Here is a 13,262-nt window from a genome sequence, read left to right on the forward strand (position 1 = left end):
TGCTCAAATGAAAGAAGGATACATCAAAAGTGACAGAACCAAACATATCCCCCCAAAATTCTTTGCCTACACTCAAGAGCTTGAGAAGAATAAAGATATTGATATCTGTTACATTCAATCAAGTGAGAACTCATCAGATCTCTTCACAAAAGCACTTCCCACGACGATATTCAGAAAGCATATATACAACATTGGGATGCGCAATCTACGGAATATGTGAAGAATCACTCATGTTAACATGAGGGGGAGTTTACGTGGCTGCACTCTTTTTTTCTTACTATGGTTTTTATCCCACTGGGTTTTTCCTAGTAAGGTTTTTAACGAGGCAGTATAAAACACGTAATGAAGACAGTCATCATATCACGATCATCATCACAAGGGGGAGTGTTGAAAAATATATTATTATTATTATTATTATTATTATTATTATTATTATTATTATTATTATTATTATTATGTTGAATATTGAATATTGAATGTTGAATGTTGAATGTTGAATGTTGAATATTTAGTTGTAAAATATGAAAAATTAGTGTGTGATGATGTAGATGATGCTGTATTTATTTTTGGATTAATCTCAAATGTGGATCTATAAATAAGTCTTCATTTGTGATGAAAAATACAATTGAGTTGAGAGAAAAATATTATAAAATGTAGAGTTTGATATATTTTGTGTTTTGGAGTATTTACTTTTTACCGTAAATTTTTACTTTTTCACAATATATATATATATATATATAATATTTGATTTTTTTATTTTTTATTTTGGTGAAACCCATAAAATATGTAAGATTTAAGATGCTCCAAATTGAATAAGCCTAGAAATTCAAATGAATAGTGTGTTTTACACGTTGGAGCCATCGAGGATTTTAACGAGGCCATCGACCTTAAAGTAAACTATGGTCGGCCGATTAAGGGAGCGTTTGAGATAATTTTTAGGAAGCAATTTTCAATTTTTTTTTAACAAAATTTTGAAAATTTATGAAATTTTGTTAAGGAAAAGCTGAAAAATGATTCATAGAAGCTTTCCCAAACACTACCTGAATATTCGGTTGTTGTTTAAGAAATCAAAATTAATTTGTTTTTAATAATGTTTTTTTATTTTAAATATTAGATTTTTTTTATTTTAATATAGTTTCATGCTCCTGCAGGTCTCAAATTCTACATCCCTTTTCGAATCAATGTTATATATCTTTATTATTTTCAACAACAAAACAAATTTTATTAGAAACTAAAATAATCGAGTATATTATATAAAACTGTGTACTTTTGATTATGTTTATTTTTGAAAAGACGGATGGATAGACTATCAAGTGTGTGCTTGATTCAAAAAATGACAAGCTTTATATTAAAAAAATAAAAATAAAAATAAAGTATGATCGGAATTAGACTACTGGCATGCTCCATCCAGGTAAAAGTAAAACAAAATTTTCATATAATATATGATTAAAAATATATATATATTGCATGTACAATCAAATTTGTATAAGACATCTTATCTTATCTTACACCATAAAAATATGAATACAAAAATTTTATTTACACATTGAATACAAAATATCATGATATAATATCAGAAGCTCACGATAAAATAGCAAAATCTTACGATATAATTGTTGTATCATCGTATGAGATACTAGTTGTTTTTTTAGCATTATTCTAAAAGAAACAATAGCATATAGTAATTACTGAGGCATGACAATAGTAATTATATAATATGACCATCATGTTTGGCATGTTATATGGTCCGAAATATACAAAAAAAATTTACGAGATTATCTTACGAGTTAATTTTGTGAAATGAATATCTGATATGATAAAGCTCATGAAAAAACATGACTTTTCATCAATCAGGTCGATATAAACCAGTAAATGAGATCTCTCTCAGAAGATACATACTATTTGGTGTTCAACCTTAAACAAATATCACAAAAATTTATGTGAGACCGTCTCAATCACGTCAATTTGTGACGAAAAAATATTACTTTTTATGCTAAAAATATTACTTTTTTATTATAAATATGAACGAGGTTGACTCGTCATGCAAATAAATATCCGTGAGATCGTCTCACAAGATACATAGCAAACCTATATATATATATGAAACACGTGTCCATGTTACGGAAATAAATAAAATGGCGAGATGTCCTAAATTGAGGATATTCCAACGCGTAAAATAATATACAACCGTTCAAGAAAAGGCCGCTTAAACCAACGGTATCTTTGGATCCACTCAAAGGTTAGCCGATTTCTCAACAGGTGACACTCCCATTCCGCATCAACTTGTTCGATCTTTAACAAATTCTACTCCCCCAACTGTATATAAACCCCTCCTTTAATTCGCCCCTCTATTTTCCCCCTTTCCAATTGGTTCTGCTGACTCTATTATCTCAATTATAGCTTCACGTACGTCACATTTGTATTGGGTTGTGATTCCTTTGTTTGTTTTTTTTTTTTTTTTTTGCATTGATTGAGGCTCAGAGGTTTTTTTTCTTTCTTTCTTTCTTGATTTTGTTGTTGTGCATTCATTGATTGAGTGATCTCCTTGTTTTTGTTGGGTTGGATTTCGATTTGGATTTGGAATTGCTCTGTTCTGAAGTTTTGGATTTTTCTAGGTGCTTCTTTTGTTTTATTTCTATTTAATGTGCTCGGATGTGACGAGGGTAGCTTAAATAGATTTTAAAATATCTGAATTCGTGGTTAGATTTTCAAAGACATCTGTTTTTTTTTTTACCGCAACAATTTTTTTTACTGAGATTATCATGATCAAAAGAAATGGTTTTGGAGACATATAATTTATATTGGGGGATGATGTCTGATTCTGCATGTTGTTGACGCGGGCAGTTATGTTGAAAAATGAATTTAAAGTATAATATTAGGTTGTATTTGTGTTTGTGTAATTGAGGAGTGGGAAAATTAATGTACGCAGGTATGTTGAATAACGATTTGAATTGTATTATATCTTTTTGCAGACTGTTCTTTTTCTATTTTTTTTGTCCGCAACTTGGTTGATTCCAGGAGGTTTAAGTAAAAGCCATTCGACTGTTTGAAAGTCAACCTTTTTGTTTCTATCTGGAAGCACCATTTTTGGTTATGGAATTGGCAGTAGAAAACTTTTATACACGGGGTTCACTTCTAAGCTAATCAAAGTTGATTGGATAAGACATGAACTTTGGGCTTCTTTCTCTTAAGAATGATATGAGAGGTCTTTGGCAACTAAGAAACTGAAGGAAATTTTAGTTTTGAAGACACATTCATATCATCATATGGGCTTCAAATTGGCAAAAAGTTGATGATGTGAACATTTTCGTAGGTTATATGGCTTCACTCCAGGAACATCATGTGTATCTTGGAAAGATATTTATCAGTCACGAGTAACCAGATATTGTAGATGATCATTTGAATATATGTTGTTTTGCAAAATGATATACGTCGGAGTTGAAAGTCTATTGTCAATACTAGACACCTTTTGCTAATGGGTGGAGCAGCTGCAAAATATAAACTTTCCAAGTTCAGAAGCATATACAAACTTGATCTTTGAACTTCTTACGTACTTGACGGATGTAACTCAACTGAGAATTGTGGTTGTGGATAAAATAAGTTAAGGGAATTTTTAAATTCATCCATGGAAGTGGACTATACTCAGGATTTTATGTCATGTTATTTTAAATCATTTTATACTTATTTGTTTTTGTAAAAAAAATAAAATTAGTAGTTGGAAATTGAATTTGGTTTGCACGTGATTGAATTATCTAGTAGTGCCTTGAGATGTGTACTGTATTGTGTAGCTTTTTTTTATTTTACGACCTTATTTCTTCTACCAATAAATTAGCAAGAACTGAATACAAGAAACTGATTATCTTCACGTTAAAAAATTGTAGTGGATGGTCAACAGATACCTATCTCATTTTCTTCAAAGCTAGTGATTTGTTGAGAGCTAACTTGCTGAGGCATATGCTATTTCTTAACTGAATATATCGTTTTTTGTTTGGCTGGTAGGTGTTTCAGAGTGAATATTGGCATTGTTGATAAAAAGAGCACTGCTGCTGGTGAGCTCTAACAAAGTAGGGAATAATTATGTATGAACCGGAATCAGATGCTGCTCCTTGGAGTTTTTTCAATGTGGACCAAATATTCAGTAATAATTACTATGGCGATAGTACTCGACATGATTTAAAAATTTGTCATGAACAGTATATTAGAGATAGTCACTGTGATACAGATTATGTCAGCATTGACAACGATGAGATTATCGCACATGCTCTTTTCCAAGAAGAATTGTCGCGGTTATCAATTTCAGAATCTCCTGAATTATCAAATTCTGGTGAAGACTATTCACAAAATTCTAGTGTTGTTCCAAACTGGCATGAATCTTCAGATAATTATTTTCTTGGTATGCTATTGCTCCTTTTGAATCTTGTTTTCTCCCTAAGCTAAAGACCTGATGGTATCATTGTAAATTCCTAATAAAACCTGCAAAAATTTGTAGGCCATGAGGGTGGACCGTGTGAGAATGTTGATGTGGGCAGTATATGTTCCAGTCCCGGTGATAGATCTTGTGATGGTGATAATTCTTCTTATAATTTGGAAATAGCAGATGAGTTTGAAATCGATGGAGAAGTCGAAAAGAGGTTGTACCAGATGTTTCCTGTTCCTGTAAGTATAATTCCCCCAAGTCCTCTCTCATGCAGTCATTTGGGAATCATCACTGTAAATATCACATTTGGTTGGCATATCAAGGCCAAGAGCTGCGTTTTTCCTAAATTATCAATCATTTTTAGGTCTTTGATTTTGTCTAGAAAGCTCAAAACTTTGAAGTACTAGCCGTTAAACTCTTTTAGTTTTGTGTGCTTGAACAAGATTCTAATCCCTAGAAATTTTACAACCGAAGGAAATAAGTGTATGATTGATTTCATGCAGCATGTTCCTAGAATTAATGGAGAAATACCTTCAGTTGATGAAGCGACTTCTGATCATCAAAGGCTACTAGACAGGTACATCAGAACCCTATTGTTGTTTCCCGTACATATTTAGCTCCTAGTTCAACTGTGTTTTATGATGGTTCGATTGAACATCTTGTCTACACCAGATAATTTATGTTGGTCAATTAGCAAGTACGATTGAGATGTAAGTTGAAGGTTGTGAACGTTTCAGGTTAAAATTATATGACTTGATTGAGCACAAAGTTCAAGGAGATGGTAACTGTCAGGTTAGTTTACCTGTCTTTAACAATGATTATGTTTACTTTTAATATCATAGTCATATGACATTTTTTGGGTTTATTATGTTACCTTTAAGGTGTAATCTTCCTTTTATGTGATCATAAAATTATGGGGGACATAATTATTTTTGATGTAACATACTTATCTTCTACTTTTACATATCTAAAAATTTCAGTGACCTTGCTGTATGTGTTTTTGTACTTTAAATAAATTAACTCTGCTTCAATCTTCTTCTATTTGCTATAGTTCCGTGCCTTATCAGATCAATTCTATCGGACCCCTGAGCACCATAAATTCGTGAGACAGCAAGTTGTCTGCCAGGTTATTGTAGCTTTGTTATTTCTGTTGCCCCATTTCCTTTCTCTGGTATTCTCCGAATCATTTATTTACTTTATTTATCTGAAACTTGCGGCTTGCTATGTGTTGATTTGATATTGTCAGCTTAAAGCTCATCCAGAAATATACGAGGGGTATGTTCCAATGGATTATGCTGAGTACTTGAAGAGAATATCTAAGTATGATTGAAATTTTTCCTTCAATCGTTGTGTACAAATTTTAACTTTTATTTTTTAATTTTATTTTGAGTAATGGGATGGCGAAAGTCTTGAACTGAGACATCCCCCACTTTTGTGAAAATAACATACCACTGAGCCAAAAGGCCAGTGTTAAAAGTGTTAAACTTCTTAATACTTTACTTATGTGAGCGTTCTTGATGCTTACTCTGCTTAAATTATTAAATCAGGAGTGGAGAATGGGGTGATCATGTTACGTTGCAAGCAGCTGCGGATTCGGTATTATTTTCCACACACATTAGTTATATTTGGCTTTTAAACATTTTTGGATTTTCTATTTCAAAGAATATGTTTCCTGGAACTGATCTGTAGCAATTTTCCTATTGACAGTATGGTGTCAGAATTCTTGTAGTCACTTCATTCAAGGACACCTGCTACATCGAGATTCTTCCCCAACAACAGAAGTCAAAACGAGGTTACTTTTAAATGGTTATGTACATAGTCAATCTTGTGAATTACTTGATCATGATTGTCTCGTTCCAGTTAATATAAAGCTCGGATCTCACAACCCTCTTATTCAGCAATATACTTTGTGTGATGTTGATTTCTACATCCTAAAAATGGGAACACTGAAACATCTCGCCTTTCCAAAAATGTCCCGAAGGAGTTCTTTGTTTTGCTTTTTTTTTCAAGATATGCTTAATATGCTTCAACGTCCTGTGGCAGTCATTAAACATTTTGGTCATGTCTCGTGCAGTTGTATATTTGAGCTTCTGGGCTGAGGTGCATTATAATTCAATCTACCCACAAGGAGGTAATTTCTCTTCTTTTTTTTTCCTCTCCTGATAGAATGCTTCAAACTAGAATGGGGACTAAATGGCCATCTCTACTCGGTTGTTTTTGCTTGAAATATATTGATTGAATGCTTGGAGCAGATTGAGGAACTTTGCTCGGGGAAACTTGATGAGTTTCAGGGATATTGTATTTGTTTGTCACATATGTTAGATCCACCCGGGCTCATATCGATGAGTTAAAACCGTCGATAGTAGCTCAAATGACTAGCTTTACATGTCTATACGTATTAATTTCAGTAAAATTATCATCATTTCAGATTTGCCACCAGGTGATTTTAAGAGGAAGAAAAGGTGGTGGAACTTCCGAAATCAATACTAGACATACTGATCTTGTGAGCTGTACACCCCGATTCTTTATAGTTGCTTCGGCTGTATAGATTTCAAATTGAAGGTCATATTTATTTGTTACTTAATATTTTATATCATTCACTCAATTAGAAACTTGGTTTTAGTTTTACGGTTCGTTAAAGTTGCTCCCCACTCAGACTGTTAAATTTTGTATTCTTGGTATTTTCTTGTAGGGGTTTTCAAACATTTATTTTGAAAACAAAAATATTTTTTCAAATTATGAAATGATATCAGATGGCCATCAACCTCAGCAGTTCTTCTATTTTTATTTTGTTACTTCAAAAATAACTTTACAAGTTTGCTCAGACCACTAACAAGTTAATAACTACAAGTTGTACATAATCTATGTCACTATAATCGACTCGACTAAGAAATATCTATCAGAATTTCTTTATGAGTTTGATTTTTGTTTTTTGAAGTGCGAGTAATAAGTCATTTAATATTTTTTCCCGAGTTGCAAACTTGTAATATTACAAGTTTATGTGTAATTTAAAATGAAAAGAAAAATAAGACATGAACTTCAAACCAGCAAACCAGCACAGTTAAGGAATCGAGTGATCGGCAACACAAGCCTTGCACCAAGTGACCAGATGGCATGGAGATGCTCAGCAGAGACAAACAGCAAAAATAGATGAAGTTTCACATTCTCAAATCCATGGAAATGGCCCCTTTCGTCCCAACTCGTTCCGACCCTAAGCGTCCGATAAGATGAGCAGTCCGATGTTAAAGGACCACAGATAATCATCTCTTCAGAGAATGGCTAATTCATAAATACTTTCCTCTCATGCATCGGATGCAGCTTCAAGAAATCACATGCTCCGCCAATTGGCTGGCACAAACTTGTCGGAGCAAGAGAATTGATCGATAACAGCGAGTGTGTCTGCCACCATTCTTTACAGGTTAGGCATTTATTCAAAAGGAACACACTATCACATCTTAGTTTCACAGTTAAGTACCATGGAGGCTGCCGACGAGGGAAGCGTACACACTATCATCCGGTGTTATACCGCTCTTCTTCATCTCATCAAACAACACAAAAGCTTCATCCGATCTTCCTTCTTTTGACAACCCTGATATCAATGATGTATAAGTTACCACACTTGGAATCAAGTTCTTCACTGGCAAAGCTTTGAACAATTTCAAAGCCTCATCGACATCACCAAATATACATTCCCCATGCACAAAAGATGTATATGTAAACACATCTGGCGTTAGCCCCTTGTCTTCCATCTCCTTTTTAAGCATGTACGCGTCTCTGAGTTTACCTTTCTTGCAATATCCATAAATTAAAGCATTATATGTCACTTCGTTCGGTTTCTTCCCCATTTTGTCCATCTCAAGAAACACATTCTTAGCTTCTCGAAATTTTCCTTGCTTGCTATATATATCAACCAAAGTAGAGTAAGCGACAGTATTTAGCTCGACACCTTTATCCACCATTGACAATAACAATCTCTCAGCTTCTTCAAGCTGGTACAATCTGCACAAGCCATTAGCAATCATATTATATACATATACATCAGCTTCAAGGCCTTTCCCCTCCATAACACCTTGCAGTCTCCAAGCCTCATCAATCATCCCTAGCTTACAATAACCATCTATCAATGTATTGAAAATCACCCGATTAATGTCTACTCCTTTCCTTTGCATGTCTTTAAGCAACATTTCTGCGGCCTCCACTTTCCCTGTCTTACACAAGCCATGTATCAAAGATCCATACGTGTGGGAATTCGGGATAATGCCCTTCTCCACCATCTCATCAAACAATGCAAATGCCCTTTTCAAGTCACCCGACTTACCATACAAATTCATCATCAAACTATACAGATGAACATCGGCAGTCACATCCTTCTTAGCCATTTCATCAAACAGTTTCTGTGCATCTTCAACCTTGCCAGATTTTGAACACTGTTGGATCAAAAGTGTGTATGTGGCAACATTGAACTCCACCCCGTATTTCTTCATTGCATCTAGGATTTCCTCAACACCCCTTGAATCCGATTTCTGGACATAAGCATCCATCAAAGTGTTAAAGGCATATGCATTTGGTTTAACACCTCTGTTAATCAAGTCATCCATCAACTTTCTTGCTTCATCAATTTCATTTTTTTTACACAACCCATCAATCATAATTGTCATTGAATAAACTGTAATTTTCACATTATACTTCAGCATCCTCTGAAAAAAATCATATAGCAGCTCGAATTGATTGCTTCTCTTGAAAACAACCAAATAAACCATGCAAGAACGTTCTTCAATCTGGAACCCATTACTTACCATGTACTCAAAAACCTCTAAACCCTCTTGAATCATTCTGTTATCAGCGTAAACCCTGAATAACATATCGAAAAACTTAGCTTTACTTACGGTTTTTCCGCAATTCGCACGCACTAACAGAGCAATATCCGAAAGTGGGCATCTGAGATTATCAGCAACAACAGCCGCACTCAATATATTCTTGGCCTCGGCAAATTTCCTAACTTCAAATAATCGTAAAATCAGTGGTATACGAGCTTCAAGACTCTGTCTTTGAGGATTTTCGGACGAGTTTTCCCTCACAAATCTGCAAAAACGCAGGCAAGACGAAGCAGGTACTCGCGGGTTCGACGATACGAGGTTGGTTACCTGGGAATCAACATTTGAAATCAGACATGATGAAAAATGGAGGGCTTTAGAGGTAGAATTAATCCGGCCTTTGGCAGTTGAATTGGCGGCTACTTGATTCGATTTTGAACAAAAGCTGGGTCTCAAAACTTGTTTCGCAGCGAGGTTAGATTTGAGATGACACATGGAGAACAGCTACAGCAGCTCCGCGCCTGGGCCGAAACAGAGACTGCCGGAGCCACCAACAGCGTTCTGCCGTGAATGTAATTTCAAAAGTTTTTTTTTAAAAAAAAATATTTGTCTTTTTTAAGTTTGTTTTTAAAAACTTTTTCTAAAAAAATAAATATTGAAATAATTTTGTGTTTGGGTAAATAAATTGAAAACACTTTTTTAAAGTTGAGGTATAAAAAAAGCATTTATAAAGTTACAAATATGAGCTTTTAAAATATTACTTATTCCCCGCTTGGTTTCAAAAGTCAAGCCAAAAAAACACTTTTTTAAGTGCTTTTCAATTAACAAGGTGTTTGATTGACAAAAAAGTGCTTAAATAAACATTTTTTAAGTCAAAATTAGAGCTTTTTTAAAAGCAAAAAATTGTAGCTTTTAAAAGCACTTATTTTAAAAAATCTCTACAAAATCCAAACGGACTCTAATGCTTTTAAAAGCATTTCAAGTTTATTATCCAAACACATTTGAAAAAATAAATGCATTTTTTTTTTAAGAAAGAGCACTTTTTTGGGTTTGGCTTTGATTAATGGTTTTCATTCGGTTCAAACCGCCCGAACCCGTTTTTTGGTTAAACCAAAATTTTGGTTCTCCGAAACTTCGAACCGAATTGAGCGGTACAATTTGGTTTTTAATCGAAAATATTTCGGTTTTTCAGTTAACCGGTTTTTTTATTAAAAAAATTAAATTATTTTTTTATATAAAAACTAAATATTTTTATTTATTTTGTTAATGAATAATTTTTTGGAAAAAATTAACAATTGATTCAATCAAATATTTGTGATTTATTGCTTCGAAAAATATATTTGAAATAACTACATTGAGAACAAAGAAACTACTAAAGTTTTAAATTTTAATAATAATAATTTATGAAATTATAAAAAATAATATAATATATAATGAAAATACGTGTATAATGAAACACTGGTCCATACCAAATATTAATTGATTAATAAAGAAATTCAAATACAAAAAAAAAAATGATTTTTCAATTCGGTTTAATGAACCGCGGGAAAAGCCGAACTGAACCGAATTAACGGTTCGATTTTCTTTTCAAACCAAATTTTCGGTTTCGGTTCAGACGTTTTTCCAAACCGTGAACACACCCCTACTTTCGATACCAAACGGGCTCAACATTTAGATTATACAAAAATTTAATGAGATGTTCTCATATATTAATTTTGTTACAAATTTCTTATTCTACCGTTTGGTTTATAAAAAATATTATCTTTTTAATTATAAATGTAGAACAAAATAACGGTCCTCTATACTTCAAAATAGATATCAATAATATCTATTTTCAAAAAACTTATTCAACTCATATCCCCTAAATATTACCAAATACTCCATTTTTTATTTTTTTATTTTCTTTACAAGCACTCATACATATATAATTAAATAATATATTATTCATTATTTCCATTTGAGGTTTATTATATATTAAAATCAAAATTAATTAATTAAATAAAATGCTTCAAATAAATTTAAAAAATAAATTATAAAAAAATTGAACACTAAAATTATTTTTAAAAAATTAGAAAAATTAAATGGACCAAAACATTTTTTTAAAAAAAAAAATATACAAAAAGACTATTTTATTTTCGAGAATGCTATTTATATAATTAATGACATCATCTAAACGGTTAGAGAATGGCTAATTCATAAAAATGGATGATTCAAGCATCTTCAAGAAATCACATGCCCCTCCGATTGATTTGGCACAATCTTGTCGTAGCAAGGGAATTGGTCGATAGCAGCCAGTGTGTTTCCCACCACCATTCTTGACATGTTAGGCATTTATTCCAAAGGAACACACTATCACATCTTAGTTTCACAGTTAAGTACCATGGAGGACAGCATACACACTATTATCCGGTGTTATACCGCTCCTCTTCATCTCATCAAACAACACAAAAGCTTCATCCGATCTTCCCTGTTTTGACAACCCTGATATCAATGTTCTATAAGTTACCACACTCCAGTCCTTCATTGGCAAAGCTTTGAACAATTGCATAGCCTCATCGACATCACCAAATATACATTCCCCATGCACAAAAGATGTATATGTAATCACATCTGGCGTTAGCCCCTTGTCTTCCATCTCCTTTCTAAGCATATATGCGTCTCTGAGCTTACCTTTCATGCAATATCCATCAATCAAAGCATTATATGTCACTTCATTCGGTGTTATACCACTCTTTTTCATCTCATCAAACAACACAAAAGCTTCATCCAATCTTCCCCTTTTTGACAACCCTGATATCAATGTTGTATAAGTTACCACACTCAAGTCCTTCATTGGCAAAGCTTTGAACAATTTCATAGCCTCATCGACATCACCAAATATACATTCCCCATGCACAAAAGATGTATATGTAATCAAATCTGGCGTTAGCCCCTTATCTTCCATCTCCTTTCTAAGCATATATGTGTCTCTGAGTTCACCTTTCTTGCAATAACCATCAATCAAAGCACTATATGTCACTTCATTCGGTATTATACCGCTCTTCTTCATCTCATCAAACAACACTAAAGCTTCATCCAATCTTCCCCGTTTTGATAACCCCTGATATCAATGCTGTATAAGTTACCACACATGGAATCAAGTTCTTCATTGGCAAAGCTTTGAACAATTTCATAGCCTCATCGACATCACCAAATATACATTCCCCGTGCACAAAAGATGTATATGTGAACACACCTGGCGTTAGCCCCTTATCTTCCATCTCCTTTCTAAGCATATATGCGTCTTTTGAGTTTACCTTTCTTGCAATATCCATCAATCAAAGCACTATATGTCACTTCATTCGGTTTCTTCCCCATTTTTTCCATCTCAAGAAACACATTCTTAGCTTCTTGAAATTTTCCTTGCTTGCTATATATATCAACCAAAGTAGAGTAAGTGACAGTATCTAGCTCGACACCTTTATCCACCATTGACAATAGCAATCTCTCAGCTTCTTCAAGCTGGAACAATCTGCACAAGCCATTAGCAATCATATTATATACATATACATCAGCTACAAGGCCTTTCCTCTCCACAACACCTTGCAGTCTCCAAGCCTCATCAAACATCCCTAGCTTACAATAACCATCTATCAATGTATTGAAAATCACCCGATTAATGTCTACTCCTTTCCTTTGCATGTCTTTAAGCAACACTTCTGCGGCCTCCAATTTCCCTGTCTTACACAAGCCATGTATCAAAGACCCATACGTGTGGGAATTCGGGACAATGCCCTTCTCCACCATCTCATCAAACAATGCAAATGACATTTTCAAGTCACCTGACTTACCATACAAACTCATCATCAAACTATACACGTGAACATTGGCAGGCACATCCTTCTTAGCCATTTCATCAAACAGTTTCTGTGCATCTTCAACTTGCCAGATTTTGAAAACTGTTGGATCAAAAGTGTGTATGTGACAACATTGAACTCCACCCCGTATTTCTTCATTGCATCTAGGATTTCCTCAACACCCAGTGAATCCGA

At 33.6% G+C, this 13,262-nt stretch overlaps 2 protein-coding genes across 5 annotated transcripts; one reads left to right on the forward strand and one right to left on the reverse strand.

Annotated features, from left to right (window-relative positions):
* The first annotated feature begins 2,147 nt into the window (after positions 1–2,147).
* Positions 2,148–7,045, forward strand: LOC140883650 (OVARIAN TUMOR DOMAIN-containing deubiquitinating enzyme 12-like). 4 transcript variants are annotated; one of them, XM_073290205.1, is made up of 11 exons: positions 2,148–2,259; positions 4,000–4,393; positions 4,490–4,656; positions 4,921–4,994; positions 5,155–5,209; positions 5,469–5,543; positions 5,664–5,737; positions 5,965–6,013; positions 6,125–6,209; positions 6,492–6,548; positions 6,846–7,045. In XM_073290205.1, the coding sequence occupies exons 2-11, from the start codon at positions 4,078–4,080 to the stop codon at positions 6,905–6,907; spliced, it is 1,014 nt and encodes a 337-aa protein (XP_073146306.1). In that variant the 5' UTR covers positions 2,148–2,259; positions 4,000–4,077; the 3' UTR covers positions 6,908–7,045. The 4 variants fall into 4 exon arrangements, with proteins under 4 accessions (XP_073146306.1, XP_073146304.1, XP_073146308.1 ...); XM_073290203.1 differs by lacking the exon at positions 2,148–2,259 and adding an exon at positions 2,266–2,406; XM_073290207.1 differs by lacking the exon at positions 2,148–2,259 and adding an exon at positions 2,266–2,406 and having other exon boundaries at positions 4,009–4,393.
* A 508-nt stretch (positions 7,046–7,553) lies between these two features.
* LOC140878116 (uncharacterized) lies at positions 7,554–13,262 on the reverse strand. The gene is given in 6 exon segments (XM_073281722.1): positions 7,554–7,816; positions 7,893–9,735; positions 11,396–11,400; positions 11,611–12,307; positions 12,309–12,524; positions 12,526–13,262. Coding segments are annotated over 6 exon segments (3,429 nt in total). The 5' UTR covers positions 13,123–13,262; the 3' UTR covers positions 7,554–7,745.

This window comes from Henckelia pumila, chromosome 2, assembly GCF_033568475.1.
Source record: "Henckelia pumila isolate YLH828 chromosome 2, ASM3356847v2, whole genome shotgun sequence".
NCBI classification, from domain to species: domain Eukaryota; kingdom Viridiplantae; phylum Streptophyta; class Magnoliopsida; order Lamiales; family Gesneriaceae; genus Henckelia; species Henckelia pumila.